A 27,702-nucleotide genomic window follows, 5' to 3' on the forward strand; every position below is an offset into this window, starting at 1 on the left:
CACCAACTCAGCTGCGCTGTGCTGATCCCCCTCATCAGCAGCCAGGTCAGGGACCTCCACCAAGTCCTCCTCCTCCTCCCCCTCAGAGGTGGACTGCGCAGCTGGTTGCCGCTCCTGCTGGTCCAAGGCTGCCGCTCCCTGTTCCAGCAAAGCATCGAGGGCCCTGTTCAGCAGAGAAACCAGGGGCACCCACTCGCAGACCATAGCATGGTCCCTGCTCACCATGTTTGTGGCCTGCAGGAAGGGAGCCAGCACAAAGCACACCTGCTGCATGTGCCTCCAGTCATCATCGGGGACGATGGACGGGATGTTGCTGGTCTTGTCCCTTCTCTGAGCTGCGGAAACAGTGGCCAGGGCAAGGTACTGTTTGACAGCGTGCCTCTGTTCAACCAGACGCTCCAACATCGCCAGGGTGGAGTTCCAGCGAGTCGGAACGTCAAGGATCAGCCGATGGCGTGGCAGATCCAGCTCCTTTTGCACGTCTTCCAGGCTCGCACAGGCTGCAGCCGAGCGCCGGAAGTGACGCACAACGTTCCTTGCCGTTTCCAGCAGTTCGCCCATCCCCTGGTAGGTGCGCAGGAACTTCTGCACCACCAGGTTCAGCACGTGGGCAAGACAGGGGATGTGGGTCAGGTTTCCCCTGTCTATTGCGGCAACCAGATTGGCCCCATTGTCGGCCACCACCTCTCCGACTCTGAGGCCTCTGGGGGTCAGCCAAATCCTCTCCTGCTCCTGGAGTTTGGCCAACACATGGGTTGCCGTCAGCTTGGTCTTCCCAAGGCTGACCAAGTGCAGCAGCGCTTGGCAGTGGCGGGCCTTCACGCTGCTGCTGAGGCGGGGGGTTTGGCCAGGTGTGCCGGAGGATGGCAGAGGATCGGAGGAACCTGCTGCAGTTCCCCTGACCCTGCGGGGTGGCACCACCCACTGTGTTGCTGCTGCTGCTGTGCCCGCTGCTGCTCTCCCATCCTCACCCCCTTCCACCAAGCTGACCCAGTGGACAGTGAAGGACAGGTAGGCCTGTCCCGAAGCGGCTGCTCCAGGAGTCCATGGTGACGTGGACCCTTTCACCAACCGTGTGCTCCAGCCCTCGCTCCACATTGGCCATCACAAAGCGGTGCAGTGCAGGAATGGCCTTGCGGGCAAAGAAGTGTCTGCTGGGGAGCTGCCAGTCTGGGGCTGCGCAAGCAAGCAGCGCACGAATGTCGCTCCCCTCCTGCACGAGCGTGTACGGCAGGAGTTGGGAGCACATGGCCCGTGCCAGCAAGCCGTTCAGCTGCCGCACGCGACGGCTGCTGGGAGGCAGAGCCCTAACCACCCCCTGGAAGGACTCGCTCAAAAGGCTCTGGCGTGGCCTTTTGCTGACACGGGAATCAGCAGACACAGCAGAGGAGGCCACTGAGGACTGGCTGCCAGAACAGGCCTCAGTGTCAGCGGCAGGAGTTGCAGAGGGGGGAGGAGCAGTGTGTTTCCGCACTCCTGCTGGTGCTGCTGGAGGAGCAGGAGGGCGGGTGGCTGCTGTTGCTGCTGCTGCTGCTGAAGGCTGTGCAGTGATGGGTGTGGTGCCACTGCCAGCACCAGATGCCTTCAGCCTCTGGAACTCCTCATGCTGGTGGAAATGTTTAGTGGTTGATGAGCGAGCTGGTGCAGAACTTTAAGGGGTCTGCACCTCTGCTCAACTTCCGCTGACAGTGGTTGCAAGTGGCGTACTTGCTGTACACAGTGGGCATGGTGAAATATCGCCAGATTGGTGACTTAAACATCCCCCTACGGCATGGAAGCGCTGCTGCCTGTCTCCCTGTGGTGGTTGGGGGGGGGGGCTTGGGGGGCTTGGGTGCGGCTGGTGGTGGTACTGGCAGATGCTGCTGCTGCTGCTGCTGAGCCTGAGACACCAGCAGGCTGTGGGACCTGCCTACTGCTGCTGCCAATGCTTGCAATGATGCGCCTCCTTGCAAGGCCCACAAGAGCATCCTCCTCCTCCTCCTCAGAGCTGCTGAGGACGACATCCCCTGGAGGTGGTGGCACCCAGTCTCTGTCTGTCACCGGGTCATCATCATCCTCCCCCTCCTGAAACATGTCCTGCTGGGATGAGGACCCCCCAAACTCCTCTCCTGATGCATGGATGGGCTGCTTGACTGTCGCCACAGTCTTGCTGTCCAATCCCTCATCCCCCAAAGTGCCCATCAGCATCTCCTCCTCAAGATCGCCAACAACAGCAGACAATTTACTCATGATGCCTGGGGTCAAAAGACTGCTGAATGACAGGTCGGCGAGTGACGGTGAACTGGCCTCCTCCCCAGACCCTACTGGGCGGCTGCTGCGAACAGGGGTGGTGGTGGTGGTGGTGGTGAGGGTGGAGGCCTCGGATGCAGAGCTGATGGCGGGCTGCTCATCCTCCGTCATGAGTTGCACCACAGTGTCTGCATCCTTTTCCTCAATGGGACGTTTCCGACCCGGCTGGAGGAAAATGGGAGCAGGTGCTACACGCTGCTGCTGCTGTGTCTCTGCAGCGTGAGTTGCAGATGCTCCTGCTGGGCGGCGCCCAAGGCGTCCACGGCCAGTGGCTATGGGAGGAATGTTAGCCACTGACGCTGCTGCTGCTGCTGCGGAACTGTGCATGGTGGCGCGCCCGCGGCCGCGGCTTGCCACAATGCTGCTCCCTCTCCTCCTGATTCCCTTGCTGCCCTTCCCCTTGCCCAAACCGCGCTGGCTGCCACTTCCAGACATCTTCAATGTTTTGGGCGTATAGACAAAAGTTTTTTAAAAGGGCGGGTGAAAAGTGGGGTACTTTAATGGAGTGGGTTGGTTGGTGAGGTGACTGAGTGAGTGTCCCCTAGTACAGTAAGTAAGTAGTAACAGTCAGGAAGTACAACTAGCAGTTACAATAATCAGTAGTAATCACAAGTAAATTTAGTGTGTGTACACTCAGACAGTGAGTGCACGCACGCAGGAGCTAGTAGCCTATGAACACAGTGACTGAGTGTCCTAGACTCCTAGTACAGTAAGAGTAAGTAGTAACAGTAAGTAGAACTAACTAATTACGATAATCAATCAGCGATCAGAAGGAAATAGAGTGTGTGTTGTGTGTGTACACTCAGACAGTGAGTGCACGCACGCAGGAGCTAGTAGCCTATGAACACAGTGACTGAGTGTCCTAGACTCCTAGTACAGTAAGAGTAAGTAGTAACAGTAAGTAGAACTAACTAATTACAATAATCAATCAGCGATCAGAAGGAAATGGAGTGTGGGTGTGTGTACACTCAGACAGTGAGTGCACGCACGCAGGAGCTAGAAGCCTATGAACACAGTGACTGAGTGTCCTAGACTCCTAGTACAGTAAGAGTAAGTAGTAACAGTAAGTAGAACTAACTAATTACAATAATCAATCAGCGATCAGAAGGAAATGGAGTGTGGGTGTGTGTACACTCAGACAGTGAGTGCACGCACGCAGGAGCTAGAAGCCTATGAACACAGTGACTGAGTGTCCTAGACTCCTAGTACAGTAAGAGTAAGTAGTAACAGTAAGTAGAACTAACTAATTACAATAATCAATCAGCGATCAGAAGGAAATAGAGTGTGGGTGGTGTGTGTACACTCAGACAGTGAGTGACCGCACACAGGAGCTAGTAGCCTATGGACAGTGACTGAGTGTCCTAGACTCCTAGTACAGTAAGAGTAAGTAGTAACAGTAAGTAGAACTAACTAATTACAATAATCAATCAGCGATCAGAAGGAAATGGAGTGTGGGTGTGTGTACACTCAGACAGTGAGTGCACGCACGCAGGAGCTAGTAGCCTATGAACACAGGAACTGAGTGTCCTAGACTCCTAGTACAGTAAGAGTAAGTAGTAACAGTAAGTAGAACTAACTAATTACAATAATCAATCAGCGATCAGAAGGAAATGGAGTGTGGGTGTGTGTACACTCAGACAGTGAGTGCACGCACGCAGGAGCTAGTAGCCTATGAACACAGTGACTGAGTGTCCTAGACTCCTAGTACAGTAAGAGTAAGTAGTAACAGTAAGTAGAACTAACTAATTACAATAATCAATCAGCGATCAGAAGGAAATAGAGTGTGGGTGGTGTGTGTACACTCAGACAGTGAGTGACCGCACGCAGGAGCTAGTAGCCTATGGACAGTGACTGAGTGTCCTAGACTCCTAGTACAGTAAGAGTAAGTAGTAACAGTAAGTAGAACTAACTAATTACAATAATCAATCAGCGATCAGAAGGAAATGGAGTGTGGGTGTGTGTACACTCAGACAGTGAGTGCACGCACGCAGGAGCTAGTAGCCTATGAACACAGTGACTGAGTGTCCTAGACTCCTAGTACAGTAAGAGTAAGTAGTAACAGTAAGTAGAACTAACTAATTACAATAATCAATCAGTGATCAGAAGGAAATGGAGTGTGGGTGTGTGTACACTCAGACAGTGAGTGCACGCACGCAGGAGCTAGTAGCCTATGAACACAGTGACTGAGTGTCCTAGACTCCTAGTACAGTAAGAGTAAGTAGTAACAGTAAGTAGAACTAACTAATTACAATAATCAATCAGCGATCAGAAGGAAATGGAGTGTGGGTGTGTGTACACTCAGACAGTGAGTGCACGCACGCAGGAGCTAGAAGCCTATGAACACAGTGACTGAGTGTCCTAGACTCCTAGTACAGTAAGAGTAAGTAGTAACAGTAAGTAGAACTAACTAATTACAATAATCAATCAGCGATCAGAAGGAAATAGAGTGTGGGTGGTGTGTGTACACTCAGACAGTGAGTGACCGCACGCAGGAGCTAGTAGCCTATGGACAGTGACTGAGTGTCCTAGACTCCTAGTACAGTAAGAGTAAGTAGTAACAGTAAGTAGAACTAACTAATTACAATAATCAATCAGCGATCAGAAGGAAATGGAGTGTGGGTGTGTGTACACTCAGACAGTGAGTGCACGCACGCAGGAGCTAGTAGCCTATGAACACAGTGACTGAGTGTCCTAAACTCCTAGTACAGTAAGAGTAAGTAGTAACAGTAAGTAGAACTAACTAATTACAATAATCAATCAGCGATCAGAAGGAAATAGAGTGTGGGTGGTGTGTGTACACTCAGACAGTGAGTGACCGCACGCAGGAGCTAGTAGCCTATGGACAGTGACTGAGTGTCCTAGACTCCTAGTACAGTAAGAGTAAGTATTAACAGTAAGTACAACTAACTAATTACGATAATCAATCAGCGATCAGAAGGAAATGGAGTGTGGGTGTGTGTACACTCAGACAGTGAGTGCACGCACGCAGGAGCTAGTAGCCTATGAACACAGTGACTGAGTGTCCTAGACTCCTAGTACAGTAAGAGTAAGTAGTAACAGTAAGTAGAACTAACTAATTACAATAATCAATCAGCGATCAGAAGGAAATAGAGTGTGGGTGGTGTGTGTACACTCAGACAGTGAGTGACCGCACGCAGGAGCTAGTAGCCTATGGACAGTGACTGAGTGTCCTAGACTCCTAGTACAGTAAGAGTAAGTATTAACAGTAAGTACAACTAACTAATTACGATAATCAATCAGCGATCAGAAGGAAATGGAGTGTGGGTGTGTGTACACTCAGACAGTGAGTGCACGCACGCAGGAGCTAGTAGCCTATGAACACAGTGACTGAGTGTCCTAGACTCCTAGTACAGTAAGAGTAAGTAGTAACAGTAAGTAGAACTAACTAATTACAATAATCAATCAGCGATCAGAAGGAAATAGAGTGTGGGTGGTGTGTGTACACTCAGACAGTGAGTGACCGCACGCAGGAGCTAGTAGCCTATGGACAGTGACTGAGTGTCCTAGACTCCTAGTACAGTAAGAGTAAGTAGTAACAGTAAGTAGAACTAACTAATTACAATAATCAATCAGCGATCAGAAGGAAATGGAGTGTGGGTGTGTGTACACTCAGACAGTGAGTGCACGCACGCAGGAGCTAGTAGCCTATGAACACAGTGACTGAGTGTCCTAGACTCCTAGTACAGTAAGAGTAAGTAGTAACAGTAAGTAGAACTAACTAATTACAATAATCAATCAGCGATCAGAAGGAAATAGAGTGTGGGTGGTGTGTGTACACTCAGACAGTGAGTGACCGCACGCAGGAGCTAGTAGCCTATGAACACAGTGACTGAGTGTCCTAGACTCCTAGTACAGTAAGAGTAAGTAGTAACAGTAAGTAGAACTAACTAATTACAATAATCAATCAGCGATCAGAAGGAAATGGAGTGTGGGTGTGTGTACACTCAGACAGTGAGTGCACGCACGCAGGAGCTAGAAGCCTATGAACACAGTGACTGAGTGTCCTAGACTCCTAGTACAGTAAGAGTAAGTAGTAACAGTAAGTAGAACTAACTAATTACAATAATCAATCAGCGATCAGAAGGAAATAGAGTGTGGGTGGTGTGTGTACACTCAGACAGTGAGTGACCGCACGCAGGAGCTAGTAGCCTATGGACAGTGACTGAGTGTCCTAGACTCCTAGTACAGTAAGAGTAAGTAGTAACAGTAAGTAGAACTAACTAATTACAATAATCAATCAGCGATCAGAAGGAAATGGAGTGTGGGTGTGTGTACACTCAGACAGTGAGTGCACGCACGCAGGAGCTAGTAGCCTATGAACACAGTGACTGAGTGTCCTAAACTCCTAGTACAGTAAGAGTAAGTAGTAACAGTAAGTAGAACTAACTAATTACAATAATCAATCAGCGATCAGAAGGAAATAGAGTGTGGGTGGTGTGTGTACACTCAGACAGTGAGTGACCGCACGCAGGAGCTAGTAGCCTATGGACAGTGACTGAGTGTCCTAGACTCCTAGTACAGTAAGAGTAAGTATTAACAGTAAGTACAACTAACTAATTACGATAATCAATCAGCGATCAGAAGGAAATGGAGTGTGGGTGTGTGTACACTCAGACAGTGAGTGCACGCACGCAGGAGCTAGTAGCCTATGAACACAGTGACTGAGTGTCCTAGACTCCTAGTACAGTAAGAGTAAGTAGTAACAGTAAGTAGAACTAACTAATTACAATAATCAATCAGCGATCAGAAGGAAATAGAGTGTGGGTGGTGTGTGTACACTCAGACAGTGAGTGACCGCACGCAGGAGCTAGTAGCCTATGGACAGTGACTGAGTGTCCTAGACTCCTAGTACAGTAAGAGTAAGTATTAACAGTAAGTACAACTAACTAATTACGATAATCAATCAGCGATCAGAAGGAAATGGAGTGTGGGTGTGTGTACACTCAGACAGTGAGTGCACGCACGCAGGAGCTAGTAGCCTATGAACACAGTGACTGAGTGTCCTAGACTCCTAGTACAGTAAGAGTAAGTAGTAACAGTAAGTAGAACTAACTAATTACAATAATCAATCAGCGATCAGAAGGAAATAGAGTGTGGGTGGTGTGTGTACACTCAGACAGTGAGTGACCGCACGCAGGAGCTAGTAGCCTATGGACAGTGACTGAGTGTCCTAGACTCCTAGTACAGTAAGAGTAAGTATTAACAGTAAGTACAACTAACTAATTACGATAATCAATCAGCGATCAGAAGGAAATGGAGTGTGGGTGTGTGTACACTCAGACAGTGAGTGCACGCACGCAGGAGCTAGTAGCCTATGAACACAGTGACTGAGTGTCCTAGACTCCTAGTACAGTAAGAGTAAGTAGTAACAGTAAGTAGAACTAACTAATTACAATAATCAATCAGCGATCAGAAGGAAATAGAGTGTGGGTGGTGTGTGTACACTCAGACAGTGAGTGACCGCACGCAGGAGCTAGTAGCCTATGGACAGTGACTGAGTGTCCTAGACTCCTAGTACAGTAAGAGTAAGTAGTAACAGTAAGTAGAACTAACTAATTACAATAATCAATCAGCGATCAGAAGGAAATGGAGTGTGGGTGTGTGTACACTCAGACAGTGAGTGCACGCACGCAGGAGCTAGTAGCCTATGAACACAGTGACTGAGTGTCCTAGACTCCTAGTACAGTAAGAGTAAGTAGTAACAGTAAGTAGAACTAACTAATTACAATAATCAATCAGCGATCAGAAGGAAATAGAGTGTGGGTGGTGTGTGTACACTCAGACAGTGAGTGACCGCACGCAGGAGCTAGTAGCCTATGAACACAGTGACTGAGTGTCCTAGACTCCTAGTACAGTAAGAGTAAGTAGTAACAGTAAGTAGAACTAACTAATTACAATAATCAATCAGCGATCAGAAGGAAATGGAGTGTGGGTGTGTGTACACTCAGACAGTGAGTGCACGCACGCAGGAGCTAGTAGCCTATGAACACAGTGACTGAGTGTCCTAGACTCCTAGTACAGTAAGAGTAAGTAGTAACAGTAAGTAGAACTAACTAATTACAATAATCAATCAGCGATCAGAAGGAAATAGAGTGTGGGTGGTGTGTGTACACTCAGACAGTGAGTGACCGCACGCAGGAGCTAGTAGCCTATGGACAGTGACTGAGTGTCCTAGACTCCTAGTACAGTAAGAGTAAGTAGTAACAGTAAGTAGAACTAACTAATTACAATAATCAATCAGCGATCAGAAGGAAATGGAGTGTGGGTGTGTGTACACTCAGACAGTGAGTGCACGCACGCAGGAGCTAGTAGCCTATGAACACAGTGACTGAGTGTCCTAGACTCCTAGTACAGTAAGAGTAAGTAGTAACAGTAAGTAGAACTAACTAATTACAATAATCAATCAGCGATCAGAAAGAAATGGAGTGTGGGTGTGTGTACACTCAGACAGTGAGTGCACGCACGCAGGAGCTAGTAGCCTATGAACACAGTGACTGAGTGTCCTAGACTCCTAGTACAGTAAGAGTAAGTAGTAACAGTAAGTAGAACTAACTAATTACAATAATCAATCAGCGATCAGAAGGAAATGGAGTGTGGGTGTGTGTACACTCAGACAGTGAGTGCACGCACGCAGGAGCTAGAAGCCTATGAACACAGTGACTGAGTGTCCTAGACTCCTAGTACAGTAAGAGTAAGTAGTAACAGTAAGTAGAACTAACTAATTACAATAATCAATCAGCGATCAGAAGGAAATAGAGTGTGGGTGGTGTGTGTACACTCAGACAGTGAGTGACCGCACGCAGGAGCTAGTAGCCTATGGACAGTGACTGAGTGTCCTAGACTCCTAGTACAGTAAGAGTAAGTAGTAACAGTAAGTAGAACTAACTAATTACAATAATCAATCAGCGATCAGAAGGAAATGGAGTGTGGGTGTGTGTACACTCAGACAGTGAGTGCACGCACGCAGGAGCTAGTAGCCTATGAACACAGTGACTGAGTGTCCTAGACTCCTAGTACAGTAAGAGTAAGTAGTAACAGTAAGTAGAACTAACTAATTACAATAATCAATCAGCGATCAGAAGGAAATAGAGTGTGGGTGGTGTGTGTACACTCAGACAGTGAGTGACCGCACGCAGGAGCTAGTAGCCTATGGACAGTGACTGAGTGTCCTAGACTCCTAGTACAGTAAGAGTAAGTATTAACAGTAAGTACAACTAACTAATTACGATAATCAATCAGCGATCAGAAGGAAATGGAGTGTGGGTGTGTGTACACTCAGACAGTGAGTGCACGCACGCAGGAGCTAGTAGCCTATGAACACAGTGACTGAGTGTCCTAGACTCCTAGTACAGTAAGAGTAAGTAGTAACAGTAAGTAGAACTAACTAATTACAATAATCAATCAGCGATCAGAAGGAAATAGAGTGTGGGTGGTGTGTGTACACTCAGACAGTGAGTGACCGCACGCAGGAGCTAGTAGCCTATGGACAGTGACTGAGTGTCCTAGACTCCTAGTACAGTAAGAGTAAGTATTAACAGTAAGTACAACTAACTAATTACGATAATCAATCAGCGATCAGAAGGAAATGGAGTGTGGGTGTGTGTACACTCAGACAGTGAGTGCACGCACGCAGGAGCTAGTAGCCTATGAACACAGTGACTGAGTGTCCTAGACTCCTAGTACAGTAAGAGTAAGTAGTAACAGTAAGTAGAACTAACTAATTACGATAATCAATCAGCGATCAGAAGGAAATGGAGTGTGGGTGTGTGTACACTCAGACAGTGAGTGCACGCACGCAGGAGCTAGTAGCCTATGGACAGTGACTGAGTGTCCTAGACTCCTAGTACAGTAAGAGTAAGTAGTAACAGTAAGTACAACTAACTAATTACGATAATCAATCAGCGATCAGAAGGAAATAGAGTGTGTGTTGTGTGTGTACACTCAGACAGTGAGTGCAGTGCGCACACGCAGGAGCTAGTAGCCTATATGAACAGTGACAGTGAGTGTCCCTACGGGTACAGTAAGAGTAAGTAGTAAGTAAGTACAACTAAATAACAATAATCTATCAGTAATCAGAAGGAAATAGAGTGTGTGTACACACAGACAGTGAGTGAGTGCACACACGCAGGAGCTAGCTAGTAGCCTATAAACAGTGACAGTCAGTGAGTGTCCTACTCCTAGTACAGTATAACTACAATACTATTAGTAAAGGACAGCAGAAATACTGGTATAGATGAGAGAAATAAACAGAGGACAGCTGCCCACAGAGGCAAGGCCCCCCTGAGGCCTAAACCTGTAAGCTTGCAGCAGCTGCCTGTCTCTAATGTAACACACAAGCTACTAACTAAAATACAATGTCTATCTAACTAACAACAATATAGGTGTATATGGCAGGTGTAGGTGAGCAAAAACGCTAGGTAAATGATCACAATAGAGCACTTGCTAAGCCAAAGCACAAAGGAGCAACTCTCTCTCTGTACAAGTCTCAGGCAAGCATGGAGAAACGGAACATGGCGGCAGCTATTTATAGGGTAGGGGCTGGCCAGGGTCCCCCTCTGTGATTGGCTGCCGTCAGAGGGCCTGGGAGCCCTCTGATTGGCTCTAAGGACATCAATCTGGGCTATGACGCTATTCGAGCTCGGTACCGAGCTCGAATAGCGCCGGGTTGCTCAAATAGCTCGAATAGTGAATGGGCTATTCGAGTGTACTCGGATAGCCCATTCGAATAGCTCCAGCTATTCGGAGCTCGAATACCGAGCTCGAATAGCTGAAAAAGAGCTCGAATATTCGAGCTACTCGAATATTCGAGCTCTGCTGAGCACCACTAACTGTCAGTACAGTGGCAATAGACAATGCTATATACTGGTGGCGGAAGTACTACTGATCCCAGAAGTACACGCTGACTGGCAGTACAGTGGCAAATAGACAATGCTATATACTGGTGGCGGAAGTACTACTGATCCCAGCAGTACAAGCACGCTGCAGTAGTATGACTAGAAGGATGGGGGGGCCCTGGCTAGCCTAGCTGGTGAGAGAGTCTAACCTGCCTGCCTACCCAAAGCTAAACCCAACTTCAAGTGGCGGAGAAATGACGCGGTTCGGGTATTTATTTACCCGAACCACGTGACCTGCTCGGCCAATCGCAGTGCGAGCCGCGTGTTCGAGCCCGAACCACGTGACCCGCTCGGCCAATCACAGCGCGAGCCGAACGTTCGGGGAACGTTCGGCCATGCGCTGTCAGGCCGAACATAAGTTCGGCCACATGGCCGTACGCATGGTCGAACACCACGAGGTGTCCGGCGGAGCCCGAACCGAACTCGAACAGCCCAAAATCCGGGCGAACCCGAACAGTGGCGAACACTGTTCGCCCATCACTAGTGTTCACTCATTTTACTGCTCTATTATTGTAATCAGTATTTGCACAGTCCGTGCATTTTTTCTTTTTTTTTCTTTTCTGTCTGTTCAAAAAAAAAGATCAATAAATAGAGCCCCCTTTTATATTCCGTCTGTCCCCGCACACATATTATTGACAGTAAAAAGTAGCACAATTTCCACCTTCAAATCTTGTGCATAGAGAATGTCTGGCAGGGGCTGTGGCAGGAGAGGGAGTGCCGTGTCTGGGACTGGTCTACTGCCAGGGAGAGGGCGCTCAGCTGTACGGGATGCAGCAGAGAGGTGTCCGTCAGCAGCACAGCGGGCTCCGTTGGCACCTATTTTCAGCACTTTGGTTCATCGTGTGGTCATTCAAGAAAGTCAGATAGAGGCAGTGGTGGAGATGATGGTGGAGGAGCATCCCATTACTTGTTCCCAGACCTCCACTGTGACCAGCACTCCCAGCAGCAGTACTAGCAGCAGCAGCAGGCAAAGCCCCCGCTTGCTGTGACATCAACCCCAGAAGCCAGTGGTCAGCCCTGCCTGGATGTTCTGCCCCTCACTACGGCATCTGGGAGAATCTTGATGGCTGTAATAGCCAATTAAGGCCTTTTTTATTGATTATTGAGAAGGGTATGAATAATGTTGGGCTGGACACTTTTTGCTCAAATGTAAATAAAAGTTGAGAATTTGTTTTCCACAATAATGCCTCTTGTACATCGTCTTATTATCTTTCGGGAGACACCTATGTCATTTCATTTCCCATCCAAAAAAATACTTGCTGGTCGAATAAAAGTAAGTTTAGGTCAATATTAGCCAGGGGTATGAATAATTATGGGCAGCTATATATATATATATATATATATATAGAGAGAGAGAGAGAGAGAGAGAGAGAGAGAGAGATATATATATAGATAGATAGATAGATATTTTTTTAATTATAGACAATCATACAAATATAATTCATTGTTATATTTTTAACATACATGTATTTTATTTATAGCATGTATGCATGTCTAAAAAAAAGGGTGTGAAAGCAATATACAGTAAATACAGTCACAATTATGACTCATAATTACGGGTCTAATGCAGAATTAGAACTCGTAATCGGATTTGAATTGTGACTAAAGTCTATGTCCAGTCTCCATTGTAGTTAGTTATAACGTGCGCGCTATGCAACTGACCACTGTTCACAGTAGGGCGTTGCGCTGTAAAGTTGCATCGCAACATTACAATGCAATGCATGAAAAAAGTGTTAATGCATATTAATGCTGCATTACTGCTGCATAAAGTAGGTACATCAAAGCATTCAGGCAAGTATGCTTTCCTGTACCTGGCAACATGTGCGTCTAGAAGTAACGCACTGCAGCAGTGCGTTACCATAATGATACATGTTACAATGCAATGCTGTGAACGTGTCACACAATGTCACACTGTGAACATCGCATAGAGTGTTATTTGTTTTAATTGCATTGCGATAAAGTGCGCTATAAGACTTTATAACGTAGAAATTGCAACATCCTACTGTGAGCGTAGGAGAGGAATCTGAGCAGGAGATTTGGGTGCAGGATACAGCCTCTATGGCTTATCCTGCTCCTGCACAAATTCCCATTGACGTTAAATACTATTCCCCCTCCAGGCCACCATGGATAGTGGGGAATGAAATAATTCGGCTTCCAGCAATTGCTAGCGCGCACTGGCAACTTACGCTCACTCCTTCTAACTAACAGCTGCACCACTGAACCCACCCTGAGACCCAGCGGGTCCAGTGGCTTTAATTTATATGACCCCTGCACTTTAATTGTCCTAATAAGCTGCCTGTAAAGTGACGGGCAGCCTGCTGGGCCAATCAAAGTGCTTTCATATGGTGGAATCTGGGAGCTCTCTTTAATAATCTAACGTGAACTCGAGGTGAAAATAAACTGATGAGATAAACAATTGTATTTATGCTCCTAGTCCTAAAAATGACTTTTTTTTAGATATCCCATAATATTATTTTTATTTAAACATTCACAAACTAGAATGCATGTTTTGTTGCCTCTGCTCAATGGCAGCCTAATGTGTCCCAGCGTTAGAAAAAGGTCAATAGTTCATAGAAGTTGTATTCTGCCAGGAAAACGTTATGGCTTTAATTTGTCGAGTTCCCACGAGTTGGGAGATCTATGATCAGGCGGTGTGATGGCAGGCCCTCGTGCTGCTGCAGGTTGGCCAGGGTTGCAGAGGAACTGGCTGAGTGGCAAAAATGGCGCACCAGCTTCTGTGCATATTCCAACAACTGATTCATCCCTGGGTATGTGCGCAGGGAGCGCTGCACCACCAAATTGAGGACATTGGCCAAGCAGGGGATGAGTTTGAGGCGTCCCCTGTGCAGTGCGGCCATCAGGTTGGCCCCATTCTTGGATGCCACGTAACCAACTTTGAGGCCTCTGGGGGTCAGCCACCTCTGCCATTGCTCCCTGAGGGCATTCAGCATGTACCGTAACCGTAGGCTTATCCTTCCGCAGGCTGACCAATTTCAGCAGAGCTTGGCAGTGGCGAGGCTTTGCGGTGCTGCTGAGGCGGGCTTGCTTGCTTGCAGGATGTGGAGGGAATGGCATCACAAGAGCCTGCTGCATCCCCCTGATCCCGCATGGTGGCACCACCAACTGGCCTGCTGCTGTGCCATCTGCCGTGTTCTTCTCCTCCCCTTCCCCCAATGTCACCCAGTGTGAAGTAAAAGACAGGTAGTGGGCTGTCCCAAATCAGCTGCTCCATGAGTTTATGGTGATATGGACCCGCCATGGCGTGGTCGAGCGAATGGGCCATGTTTGCCACAACAAAATAGTGCAGGGCTGGGATGGCGGTCCTTGAAGAGTAGTGGCGGCTGGGGATTTGCCACTCTGGGATCCCAAACTGGAGCAGCGCATGCATATCACACCCCTCCTGCACCAGGGAGTATAGAAGGAGCTGGGAACACATTGCCCGGGCCAGCAAGCCGTTCAGATGCACCTGTGACCAGGAGGCAGAGGCTTGGTCAAACCCTGAAAGCTGTCGCTTAGCAGGGTCTGCCAATGTTGAGGAAGTTGAGGAGGCCAATGAGGAGACTTGCTGGCCTCACCAGCTTCAATGTCTGTGGCATGAGCTGCAGAGGGCGCACTGGAGGAAGAAGTGCATTTTTTTACTGCTGCGGGGGCTTGACAACCAGGACGTAGGGATGATGCTGCTGCTGATCCTGAATGCCACACGGTGGGTCTCCTGCTCTGACCACCCCCTTACTAGTCCTTCAGCCTCTTAAACTCTGCAAAATCATTACAGTGATGGCTCTTCAGGTGGGCCTGGAGGGATGAGGTACCCATCTTGGATGCATTGCACCCACGGCTCAAGGTTTTTTTTTTGCAGGAGTTACACACTGCATAGCTTACATCCAGGGTGGACACATAGAAAAAAAATCCATATTGAAGATGTAAATAGCCCCCTATGGTGCGAAGAGGGTGTGGTGGCTCACCCTCTTGTTGGAGGTTGCGTGATGGTGCTGCTAATGCCGGCAGAAGTGGGCTGTGGCTTCTGCCTTCCACATGCACTGCTGGACCTGCCTATGCTCCTGTGCCTCATCCTCCTTCAAGCTGCGTTCAGAGACCTCAGGCCCATAAGGATGGTCCTGCCAATCATTCTTATCGTCAGACTAAAACACCTAGTCTCCTGACCCCCTGCCCACCACCACCACCACCACCACCACCAACCCAACATCCCCACTCCCCAGACACAGACCCCTCTTCATCCTCAAAATATGCTTGTGCTGCTGTCCCAAGCACAACCTCCTCCACATCACCAGACCCCATGACCTTATCATACAGAGCCATCAAGTTGCTCCCAGACCCTGGACTGAGGGACAGAATGCTCTCGTCCAGGGAGGGCTGACCACTGGCTGCTGGGGTGGATGTCACAGCAAGTAGGGGGCGTTGGCTGCTGCTGCTGGGAGTGCTCATCACAGCAGAGGTCTGGGAACAAGTAATGGACTGCTCCTCCGTCATCATCTCCATCAATGCCTGTGAGTTACTCTCCTTAGTAACGACCACATGGCGACCCGAGGTGCTGAAAATGGGTGCAAACGGCGTCAGCTGTGCTGCTGATGGACGCCTCTCTGCTATGCAGTGTGTAACTCCTGCAAAAAAAAACTTGAGCCGTGGGTGCATCCCCTACAGCTGAGCGCCCTCTCACTGGCCGTGGACCAGTCCCTGAAGCGGTGTTGACGATGGCGCTCCCTCTCCTGCCACGTCCATTACCCCTGGCAGACATTCTCTATGCACAAGATTTGAAGGTGGAAAGTGTGCTGCTTTTTACTGTCAATAATATGTGTATGGGCCTGGGGACAGACGGAATATAACAGGGCGCTTTATTTATTGATAAAAAAAACACACACACACACAGAAAAGAAGAAAAAAAATGAGCAAATACTGAATACAGAAATAGAGCAGTAAAATCAGTGAACACACCTACCTGCCTGCACTATGCACAGCAAAGTAACTGCACACTGGCACAGTACAATGTCACTGACTACACTGAGTGACTACAATTAACTTAAGTTGATCACTGCTGGTTGGTTAGCTAAATACAAGTATCAAATACAGTAATAGAACACAAAAATCAGTGAACATGTGCCTGCCTGCACTACGCACAGCACAGTAACTGCACACTGGTACAGTACACTGTCACTGACTATACTGAGTGACTACAACTAACTTAAGTTGGTCACTGCTGGATGGCTAACTAAACACAGTGACTAATACAGCACTGAAATCAGTGAAGCTGCCTGCCTGCACTAAGCACAGCACTCAGTACACTGTCACTGATGACTACACTGACTACTATAACTAACTTAAGTTATTCACTGGCTAGCTAGCTAAATACAAGTATTAAATACAGTAATAGAGCAATGTAATAAGTGTAAACGCTGGGTTTTACACAGAAAAACGATCTTGCTTTGGAACAATATGGCCTGCAGATTCTCTCAGTCCTTAGAGTCTAGCAAGGATGGCGCTCTGAACATGACTGCCGCTCAATGGCGGCTCCAGGATTTTTTTTGGGGGTGCTATGCAGGTGCTGGACCAATTTCCGGGGGTAACCTGATGGGTGTGGCTATAACCTGTGGCGCGCAAAGTGCGCCACGGCAATAAATGGGCGTGGCCATGACCGGATGGCGGTGGAGCTAACTGTAATTTAAAGTGAACCCGGGGTGAGAGTGATATGGAGGCTGCCATATTTATTTCCTTTTAAACAATACTAGTTGCCTAGCAGCCCTGCTAATCTATTTGGCTGCAGTAGTGAACTGAATTACACCAGAAACAAGCATGCAGCTAATCTTGTCAGTTCTGACAATATTGTCAGAAACCCCTGACCTGCTGCACGCTTGTTCAGGGTCTATGGTTGAAAGAATTAGAGGCAAAGGACTTGCACGGCAGCCAGGCAACTGGTATTGCTTAAAAGGAGATAAATATGGCAGCCTCAATATTATTCTCACCTCGGGTTCCCTTTAAAAGTGCAATGCAAAGACAGGGGGCCCAAGTTTTGGTGACCCTTTCCCCAGACAATTCACATAATTGTGCAGGCTTTCTCAAGAATATACATGTAATGTGAGCAGATTTGCCCAGAAAATACGTTCAATCATGTCGGCATATTTGCCCAGAAAATACATGCAATCATGTCGGCAGATTTGACCAGAAAATACATGCAATCATGTGGAAGATTTGACCAGAAAATACATGCAGTCATGTGGAAGATTTGACCAGAAAATACATGCAATCATGTGGAAGATTTGACCAGAAAATACATGCAATCATGTTGGCAGATATGCCCAGAAAATACATGCAATCATGTTGGCAGATTTGCCCAGAAAATACATTCAATCATGTCCGCAGATTTGCCCAGAAAATACGTGGAATCATATGGCAGATTTGACCAGAAAATACATGCAATCTTGTGGAAGATTTGACCAGAACATACGTGCCATCATGTGGAAGATTTGACCAGAAAATACGTGCAATCGTGTGGAAGATTTGACCAGAAAATAGTTCAATCATGTGGCAGATTTGACCAGAAAATAGTTCAATCATGTGGCAGATTTGACCAGAAAATATGTTTAATCTTGTGGCAGATTTGAACAGAAAATAGTTCAATCATGTCAGCAGATTTGACTAGAAAATATGTGCAATCATGTCGGCAGATTTGCCCAGAAAATGCATGCTATCATGTGGCAAATTTGACCAGAAAATATGTGGAATCATGTGGCGGATTTGACCAGAAAATACATGCAATCATGTTGGAAGATTTGACCAGAAAAGACATGCAATCATGTGGAGGATTTGCCCAGAAAATGCATGCAATCATGTGGGCAGATTTGCCCTGAAAATACATGCAATCATGTTGGCAGATTTGCCCAGAAAATACATGCAATCATGTTGGCAGATTTGCCCAGAAAATACATGCAATCATATCTGCAGATTTGCCCAGAAAATACGTGGAATCATATGGCAGATTTGACCAGAAAATACATGCAATCTTGTGGAAGATTTGACTAGAAAATACGTGCAATCATGTGGAAGATTTGACCAGAAAATAGTTCAATCATGTGGCAGATTTGACCAGAAAATATGTTCAATCATGTGGCAGATTTGACCAGAAAATAGTTCAATCATGTCAGCAGATTTGACTAGAAAATATGTGCAATGATGTCGGCAGATTTGCCCAGAAAATACATGCAATCATGTCTGCAGATTTGCCCAGAAAATACGTGGAATCATATGGCAGATTTGACCAGAAAATACATGCAATCTTGTGGAAGATTTGACTAGAAAATACGTGCAATCATGTGGAAGATTTGACCAGAAAATAGTTCAATCATGTGGCAGATTTGACCAGAAAATATGTTCAATCATGTGGCAGATTTGACCAGAAAATAGTTCAATCATGTCGGCAGATTTGCCCAAAAAATACATGCTATCATGGCTAACTAAACACAGTGACTAATACAGCACTGAAATCAGTGAAGCTGCCTGCCTGCACTAAGCACAGCACTCAGTACACTGTCACTGATGACTACACTGACTACTACAACTAACTTAAGTTATTCACTGGCTAGCTAGCTAAATACAAGTATCAAATACAGTAATAGAGCAATGTAATAAGTGTAAACGCTGGGTTTTACACAGAAAAACGATCTTGCTTTGGAATAAATATGGCCTGCAGATGCTCTCAGTCCTTAGAGTCTAGCAAGGATGGCGCTCTGAACATGACTGCCGCTCAGTGGCGGCTCCAGGATTTTTTTGGGGGGTGCTATGCAGGTGCTGGACCAATTTCCGGGGGTAGCTGATGGGTGTGGCTATAACCTGTGGCGCGCAAAGTGCGCCACGGCAATAAATGGGCGTGGCCATGACCGGATGACGGTGGAGCTAACTGTAATTTAAAGTGAACCCGGGGTGAGAGTGATATGGAGGCTGTCATATTTATTTCCTTTTAAACAATACTAGTTGCCTGGCAGCCCTGCTGATCTATTTGGCTGCAGTAGTGAACTGAATTACACCAGAAACAAGCATGCAGCTAATCTTGTCAGTTCTGACAATATTGTCAGAAACCCCTGACCTGCTGCACGCTTGTTCAGGGTCTATGGTTGAAAGAATTAGAGGCAGAGGACTAGCACGGCAGCCAGGCAACTGTTATTGCTTAAAAGGAGATAAATATGACAGCCTCAATATTATTCTCACCTCGGGTTCCCTTTAAAAGTGCAATGCAAAGACAGGGGGCCCAAGTTTTGGTGACCCTTTCCCCAGACAATTCACATAATTGTGCAGGCTTTCTCAAGAATATACATGTAATGTGAGCAGATTTGCCCAGAAAATACGTTCAATCATGTCGGCATATTTGCCCAGAAAATACATGCAATCATGTCGGCAGATTTGACCAGAAAATACATGCAATCATGTGGAAGATTTGACCAGAAAATACATGCAATCATGTGGGAGATTTGACCAGAAAATACATGCAATCATGTGGAAGATTTGACCAGAAAATACATGCAATCATGTTGGCAGATATGCCCAGAAAATACATGCAATCATGTTGGCAGATTTGCCCAGAAAATACATTCAATCATGTCCGCAGATTTGCCCAGAAAATATGTGGAATCATATGGCAGATTTGACCAGAAAATACATGCAATCTTGTGGAAGATTTGACCAGAAAATACGTGCCATCATGTGGAAGATTTGACTAGAAAATACGTGCAATCGTGTGGAAGATTTGACCAGAAAATAGTTCAATCATGTGGCAGATTTGACCAGAAAATAGTTCAATCATGTGGCAGATTTGACCAGAAAATATGTTCAATCATGTGGCAGATTTGCACAGAAAATATGTTCAATCATGTGGCAGATTTAAACAGAAAATAGTTCAATCATGTCAGCAGATTTGACTAGAAAATATGTGCAATCATGTCGGCAGATTTGCCCAGAAAATACATGCTATCATGTGGCAAATTTGACCAGAAAATATGTGGAATCATGTGGCGGATTTGACCAGAAAATACATGCAATCATGTTGGAAGATTTGACCAGAAAAGACATGCAATCATGTGGAAGATTTGCCCAGAAAATGCATGCAATCAAGTGGGCAGATTTGCCCTGAAAATACATGCAATCATGTTGGCAGATTTGCCCAGAAAATACATGCAATCATGTTGGCAGATTTGCCCAGAAAATACATGCAATCATGTCTGCAGATTTGCCCAGAAAATACGTGGAATCATATGGCAGATTTGACCAGAAAATACATGCAATCTTGTGGAAGATTTGACTAGAAAATACGTGCAATCATGTGGAAGATTTGACCAGAAAATAGTTCAATCATGTGGCAGATTTGACCAGAAAATATGTTCAATCATGTGGCAGATTTGACCAGAAAATAGTTCAATCATGTCAGCAGATTTGACTAGAAAATATGTGCAATCATGTCGGCAGATTTGCCCAGAAAATACATGCAATCATGTTGGCAGATTTGCCCAGAAAATACATGCAATCATGTCTGCAGATTTGCCCAGAAAATACGTGGAATCATGTGGCAGATTTGACCAGAAAATACATGCAATCTTGTGGAAGATTTGACTAGAAAATACGTGCAATCATGTGGAAGATTTGACCAGAAAATAGTTCAATCATGTGGCAGATTTGACCAGAAAATATGTTCAATCATGTGGCAGATTTGACCAGAAAATAGTTCAATCATGTCAGCAGATTTGACTAGAAAATATGTGCAATGATGTCGGCAGATTTGCCCAGAAAATACATGCTATCATGGGGCAAATTTGACCAGAAAATATGTGGAATCATGTGGCGGATTTGACCAGAAAATACATGCAATCATGTTGGAAGATTTGACCAGAAAATACATGCAATCATGTGGAAGATTTGACCAGAAAATACATGCAATCATGTGGAAGATTTGACCAGAAAATACATGCAATCATGTGGAAGATTTGACCAGAAAATATGTGCAATCATGTGGCAGACCTGGCCAGAAAACACTTCAATCATGTAGCAGACCTGGCCAGAACAAACACATGCTAATATAAATAAAAAAAAATGTTTTACTTACCTACAGCACAGCAGACCTCCTGTTCCGGCCTCCGTCCGGCGCACAGCTCCCATGAGCCTCTGCAGCCAGCAATTGAAACTCCCGCGCTGAGAGCAGGGCTACGGGAAAATGGCGCCTGAAGCCCTGCCCTGCAGACTCAAAGTCTCCAGAGCAGGGCTTTGGACGCCATTTTACCATAACCCTGCTCTGCCGCTGCCTGAGCTGCTGGCTGCTGCGGTGAACTGACTTGGGGGGCTTCTAAATTTTTAGGGGGTGCTTCAGCACCCAAAGCACCCCCCTGGTGCCACCACTGCTGCCGCTTTATATACAGAAGGGGAGGGCAGAGCCTCTCCTCCTATGATTGGTTGTTCAGGGCCTACGCTGGGTGCCTTTGACTGGCCTAGGGCCGTAATTTTCACCAATTACGGATTTCCGTTGCATAATCACAGCCATGATCTTGGGCCGTGATTGGCATCCCTGATCGCGGCCCGATCACGGATTCCGATCACAATGTCGAATAGTGAAAAAATGCTCGTGAATCAAAGCTATGCCTCAATCACGAGGTCGCCATGAGCACCACCATTTCTGATTGGTCCAATGCTTCCGAGTTCTGTGATTGGACTAAAATTACCGAGTTGGGGTAATCTCTTCCTTTTAATTGTGGAGAATTCTGTATTTTGATTTTCGATCAAAAATGCTGATTTCGAATTCTATATTCATTATAAATTAGCAATAACAGCCAGAAGCTGAAAGGAGATGTGCAGCTTCCAGCCCAGGTAAAGTTGTCTTATTTTGAACGTCTATAATGCTGGGCATACGCGGGTCGTATTTCTTTATCAATCGAGCCGCCGATGGCTCGATTGATAATATCCAACCTGTCTGATCACCGCGGCGGATCGATTCTTAGCTTGATCCCCGCGGGCGGACAATGGAAGAAACGAGCGGCTGATAAGGAAGTGCCCGCGGGGACGAGCGGGAATCGATTCAAGCACCCGCGCGGACGAGCAGGGATGCGCCGGCATCAAGCCAGCGGCTCGATTCCGGCGCATAAACGCACCGTGTAAACCCAGCTTTAGTGTAATCATAAAGTTTCTCTAGAATTCTAAAACTGAATCTTTAATGCATGAAATTCCAATGGCATGCTACATGAAATGTATATATATATATATATATATACATATATATATAGTGGCTGGATAGTGTACTGGTTAAGGGCTCTGCCTTTGACATGGGAGACCAGGGTTCAAATCCTGGCTAGGTCAAGTACCTATACAGTAAGGAGTTCAAGGCAAGACTCCCTAACACTGCAGGGTGGCCTCTTGAGCGCGTCCCAGTGGCTGCAGCTCTTGAGCGCTTTGAGTCCGACAGGAGAAAAGCGCTATACAAATGTTCGGATTATTATTATATATATATATATATATATATATATATATATATATATATATATATATATATATATATATATATATCCTACTAATATTATAAATGGGAAAGTTTGGATGTTTGGATGTTACTCGATCACGCAGAAATGGTTTAATGGATTTGAATGAAATTTGGCAGTTGGCACACACATAGTACATTACTTGGAATAACATATAGGATACTTTTTATTCCCATAACCAAAAAGTGGGTGACTTGGATTAGTATTCAAAAAAGTGGGTGGAGCCTATACAAGCCAATCAAAATTCACCTATTGATTTTCAAGTGGAATATTTACATTGCTGCCATTCTTGCACGGTTAATGGCACAAGCCTCAAACCTGGTACAGTTGGGTGACTGGGTGACTGGGGTTTAAATTGAGAAAGGGGGTGGAGCCACAAACAGCCAATCAGATTTGTTTCATTCTAATGCTAATTATTGATGCAAAACACCGCAAAGCTCACAAACTTGGTAATTGAGTAATTGATTAATTGTGTGTTACGGTTAGGAATGTGGGCACAGCCAACACCAGCCAAATACATAATTGGGCAATACGGGGTCATAAGTGGGCGGAGACAAACACAAATTTTACTGTGAAAATGTAAACAGCAGCCATTCTTACACTGTTATTGGTAGGGTTCTCAAACTTTGCACAGTTGGTTCATGGGTGACTGGGATTAATATTCAGAAAAGTGGGTGGAGCCTACAACAGCCAATCAAAAATGATCTATTGATTTTTTAGGGGAATATTTCATTGCTGCCATTCGTGCACTGTTAATGGCACAAGCCTCAAACCTGGTGCAGTTGGTCATTGGGTGACTGCCGTTCAAATTCAGAAAAAAAGGTGGAGCCACAAACAGTCAATCAGATTTGTTTCATTTTAATGCAAATTATTGATGTCAAAGACCGCAAAGCTTGCAAACTTTTGTCATTGAGTAATTGTGTGTTAGGGTTAGAAAAACTGAGCAGAGCCAACATCAGCCAAATACATACCCGAGCAATGTCGGAACATCAGTGGGTGGAGAAAAATACAAATTTAATTGGGAAAATGGTAACTGCAGCCACTTACACTTTTAATGGTAGGGTTCTCAAATGTTACACAGTTGGTCACTGGGTGACTGGGATTAATATTCAGAAAAGTGGGTGGAGTCTACAAAAGCCAATCAAAATGCACCTATTTATTTTCGAGGGGAATATTTAATTGCTGCCATTCTTGCACTGTTAATAGCACAAGACTCTTGCACTGTTAATCACCTGTACCTGGTACAGTTGGCCATTGGGTGATTGGGGTTCAAATTCAGACAAGGGGTGGAGCAACAGCCAATTTAGATTTTTTTTTTATTTTAATGCACATTATTGATGACAAAGACCGCAAAGCTCACAAACTTGGTCATTAAGTAATTGAGTAATTGTGTGTTACGGTTAGAAAATGTGGGTGGAGCCAACCCCGGCCAAATACATACACGGGCAATGCCGGGCCACCAGCTAGTATATAATATATGTGTTTGTGCGTGTCTGTCTATTATCAATCTATCTATCTATCTATACTGTGTATTATATTATATTAAAAGAGTATTCTACTGACCATTTTTCAGATCTTCCAGTCGTGAATTCAAACTATTGATTTGCAGTTTTATTGCTTCAAGTCCTGAAAAAAGAGGGACATTGATATATATTAAGAGCTTCATGGCCAAAACAATGTTTGTATTAATTATGTAATGATGACATCTTCTGCAACAGATTACAGATATATAGATACAGTCATGTGCACAGGAGCTCACAATCTAATCCTCATTGTGTACTGTAAAATACACAAAAACAATATTAAAAATGTAAGATGGTAGTTAGGGCCTTTTTTAATATTTACATTTTTACAAGTTTGTTGTCTTTTTGTTAGGAGCATGTGTGACATTTAGTGTTGGTGTTCAAATTTGGGACCACATGGTTCGGCACCTGAATAGATGCATTAGCACCATTTCAGCACCGAACAGCAGGACAGGGTATGTTTCATTTAAAGTGGACCTGAACTCTTGCACAGGACGCAAGAAAAAAAGAAAGAAATGCACCGTGTGTTTTTAGAAAGAAGAGCCTGTCTAATTCCCTCTCATCTGTAAGTAATCACAAGTGTAATTTGATCTCTCAGTCAGTGGCATACCTAGGGCATTTGACACCTGGTGCTGGGTATTAAAAACAAAGGAAAGGATCGAATGCAGAGTGCTAGGCACATAGATGCACCTAGAAACTGCTCTAGTTAGGTGTAGGGAGGTGTGTGTGTGTGTGTGTGTGTGTGTGTGTGTGTGTGTGTGTGTGTGTGTGTGTGTGTGTGTGTGTGTGTGTGTGTGTGTGTGTGTGTGTGTGGTGGGGGGGTTGTATTAGGTACATGTGGGAAGGGTGTTATTGTTAGGCTTAGGTGGGGGAGGGTAGTGTTAAGGATAGTTATGGGGCAAGTTAGTGTTAGGTGTAGGTAAGGGGGGAGGATAGTATTAGGTGTAGAAATTGGGGAGGATAGTGTTAGGTGTAGGTATAAGGAAAGATAGTTTTAGGCATATGTGGTGGGGGTGTTAGTGTTAGGCATAGTTGGTGGGGTTAGTGTTAGGTGTAGGTAAGGGGGAGGATAGTGTTAGGTATAGAAAAGAGGGTAGGATAGTGGTAGGTATAGGTATAAGGGAGGTTAGTTTTAGGTGTCTGTGTTGGGAGTGTTAGTGTTAGGCATATGTGGGGGCCCCAGTTAGTGTTAAAGGGACATTTAAGCCAGGAATACAAAAATCAGTTTTACTTGCCTGAGGCTTCTACCAGCCCCCTGCAGCCGCCCCGTGCTCTCGCAGTCACTCACGGTTCCCTGCCACCCGCTAGTTTTGTTATCGCTGACAGGCCCTGCCAGGGAGGCGGCGAGCTTTCTGCGCCTGCGCAGGCCTGGTGACGCGTATCCTTCTTCATGTTCCCATCCTCAATAGCATCCTGCACAGGCGCAGGACACTATTGCAGATCGGAATGCGAAGAAAAATACACATGGCCAGGCCTGTTGGACCTGTCAGCGAAAACGAAACAAGCTAGCGATAGGGCATCAGAGGCTCCGTGAGTGACTGCAAGGGCATGGGACGGCTGGAGGGGGCTGGTAGAAGCCCCAGGAAAGTAAAACTGATTTTTTTTGTGAAGTGAAGGTGGATAGAGTCTAAGGCATAGGCGGAGCCTGGCGGCTGTGGGAACAGGGGAACCCTAACAAAAGTAAGAAAGTGGCCTGAGTAGCCTGGGGTTCAGAGCCACAGATAGCGGCCTAGCTAACCTGGGTGTCAGAGCAAGAGATAGCGACCTGGCTACCCTGTGGGTCAGAGGCAGAGATAGCAGCCTAGCTACCCTGTGGGTCACCAGATATGGCAGTTTGGATAGCCAGAGGGTCAGTAGCGGTGTCAGCCTAACATAGCAGCTGCGGGCAGCCTAGCAATTTAGTGACCTGGCTACATGATAGTCAGGGACCTGGTTGGCATGGAGGGTCTTAGTCAGGACCAGGTGTTCAGCACCAGCAGGCAGTTGTGGCTCAGCTGAAAGGAGCAGCAGTGTCCTGATCTATTGGAGCAGCCCTTGTGTCTCAGAATAGCATTGTGTGGTTCCCTGGGCAGCAGTGGGGTAGTGTCTCACGTGATGCTGGCTGCACGGATGCTGTGCATGGGGAACATGGACTTAACTCCCCCAAGTAGACTCAACAGTCTGTATTAGTGGTGCTCAGCAGAGCTCGAATATTCGAGTAGCTCGAATATTCGAGCTCTTTTTCAGCTATTCGAGCTCGGTATTCGAGCTCCGAATAGCTGGAGCTATTCGAATGGGCTATCCGAGTACACTCGAATAGCCCATTCACTATTCGAGCTATTCGAGCAACCCGGCGCTATTCGAGCTCGGTACCGAGCTCGAATAGCGTCATAGCCCAGATTGATGTCCTTAGAGCCAATCAGAGGGCTCCCAGGCCCTCTGACGGCAGCCAATCACAGAGGGGGACCCTGGCCAGCCCCTACCCTATAAATAGCGGCCGCCATGTTCCGTTTCTCCGTGCTTGCCTGAGACTTGTACAGAGAGAGAGTTTCTCCTTTGTGCTTTGGCTTAGCAAGAGCTCTATTGTGGTCATTTACCTAGCGTTTTTGCTCACATACACCTCCTATACACACCTATATTGTTGTTAGTTATTTAGACATTGTATTTTAGTTAGTAGCTTGTGTGTTACATTAGAGACAGGCAGCTGCTGCAAGCTTACAGGTTTAGGCCTCAGGGGGGCCTTGCCTCTGTGGGCAGCTGTCCTCTGTTTATTTCTCTCATCTATACCAGTATTTCTGCTGTCCTTTACTAATAGTATTGTAGTTATACTGTACTAGGAGTAGGACACTCACTGACTGTCACTGTTTATAGGCTACTAGCTAGCTCCTGCGCGTGTGCACTCACTCACTGTCTGTGTGTACACACACTCTATTTCCTTCTGATTACTGATAGATTATTGTTAGTTAGTTGTACTTACTTACTACTTACTCTTACTGTACCCGTAGGGACACTCACTGTCACTGTTCATATAGGCTACTAGCTCCTGCGTGTGCGCACTGCACTCACTGTCTGAGTGTACACACACAACACACACTCTATTTCCTTCTGATCGCTGATTGATTATCGTAATTAGTTAGTTGTACTTACTGTTACTACTTACTCTTACTGTACTAGGAGTCTAGGACACTCAGTCACTGTCCATAGGCTACTAGCTCCTGCGTGCGTGCACTCACTGTCTGAGTGTACACACACCCACACTCCATTTCCTTCTGATCGCTGATTGATTATCGTAATTAGTTAGTTGTACTTACTGTTACTACTTACTCTTACTGTACTAGGAGTCTAGGACACTCAGTCACTGTCCATAGGCTACTAGCTCCTGCGTGCGTGCACTCACTGTCTGAGTGTACACACACCACCCACACTCTATTTCCTTCTGATCGCTGATTGATTATTGTAATTAGTTAGTTCTACTTA

At 46.1% G+C, this 27,702-nt stretch overlaps 1 protein-coding gene across 1 annotated transcript in view; it reads right to left on the reverse strand.

Annotated features, from left to right (window-relative positions):
* Window positions 1–27,702, reverse strand: part of LOC137536794 (pulmonary surfactant-associated protein D-like) — a 127,232-nt gene that overhangs the window by 12,127 nt on the left and 87,403 nt on the right. Inside the window, exon 8 of the mRNA XM_068258995.1 lies at window positions 24,287–24,349. Coding sequence (XP_068115096.1) covers window positions 24,287–24,349 — 63 coding nt within the window. The remainder of the gene's footprint in view (window positions 1–24,286; window positions 24,350–27,702) is intronic.

Source organism: Hyperolius riggenbachi, chromosome 10, assembly GCF_040937935.1.
Source record: "Hyperolius riggenbachi isolate aHypRig1 chromosome 10, aHypRig1.pri, whole genome shotgun sequence".
NCBI lineage: Eukaryota > Metazoa > Chordata > Amphibia > Anura > Hyperoliidae > Hyperolius > Hyperolius riggenbachi.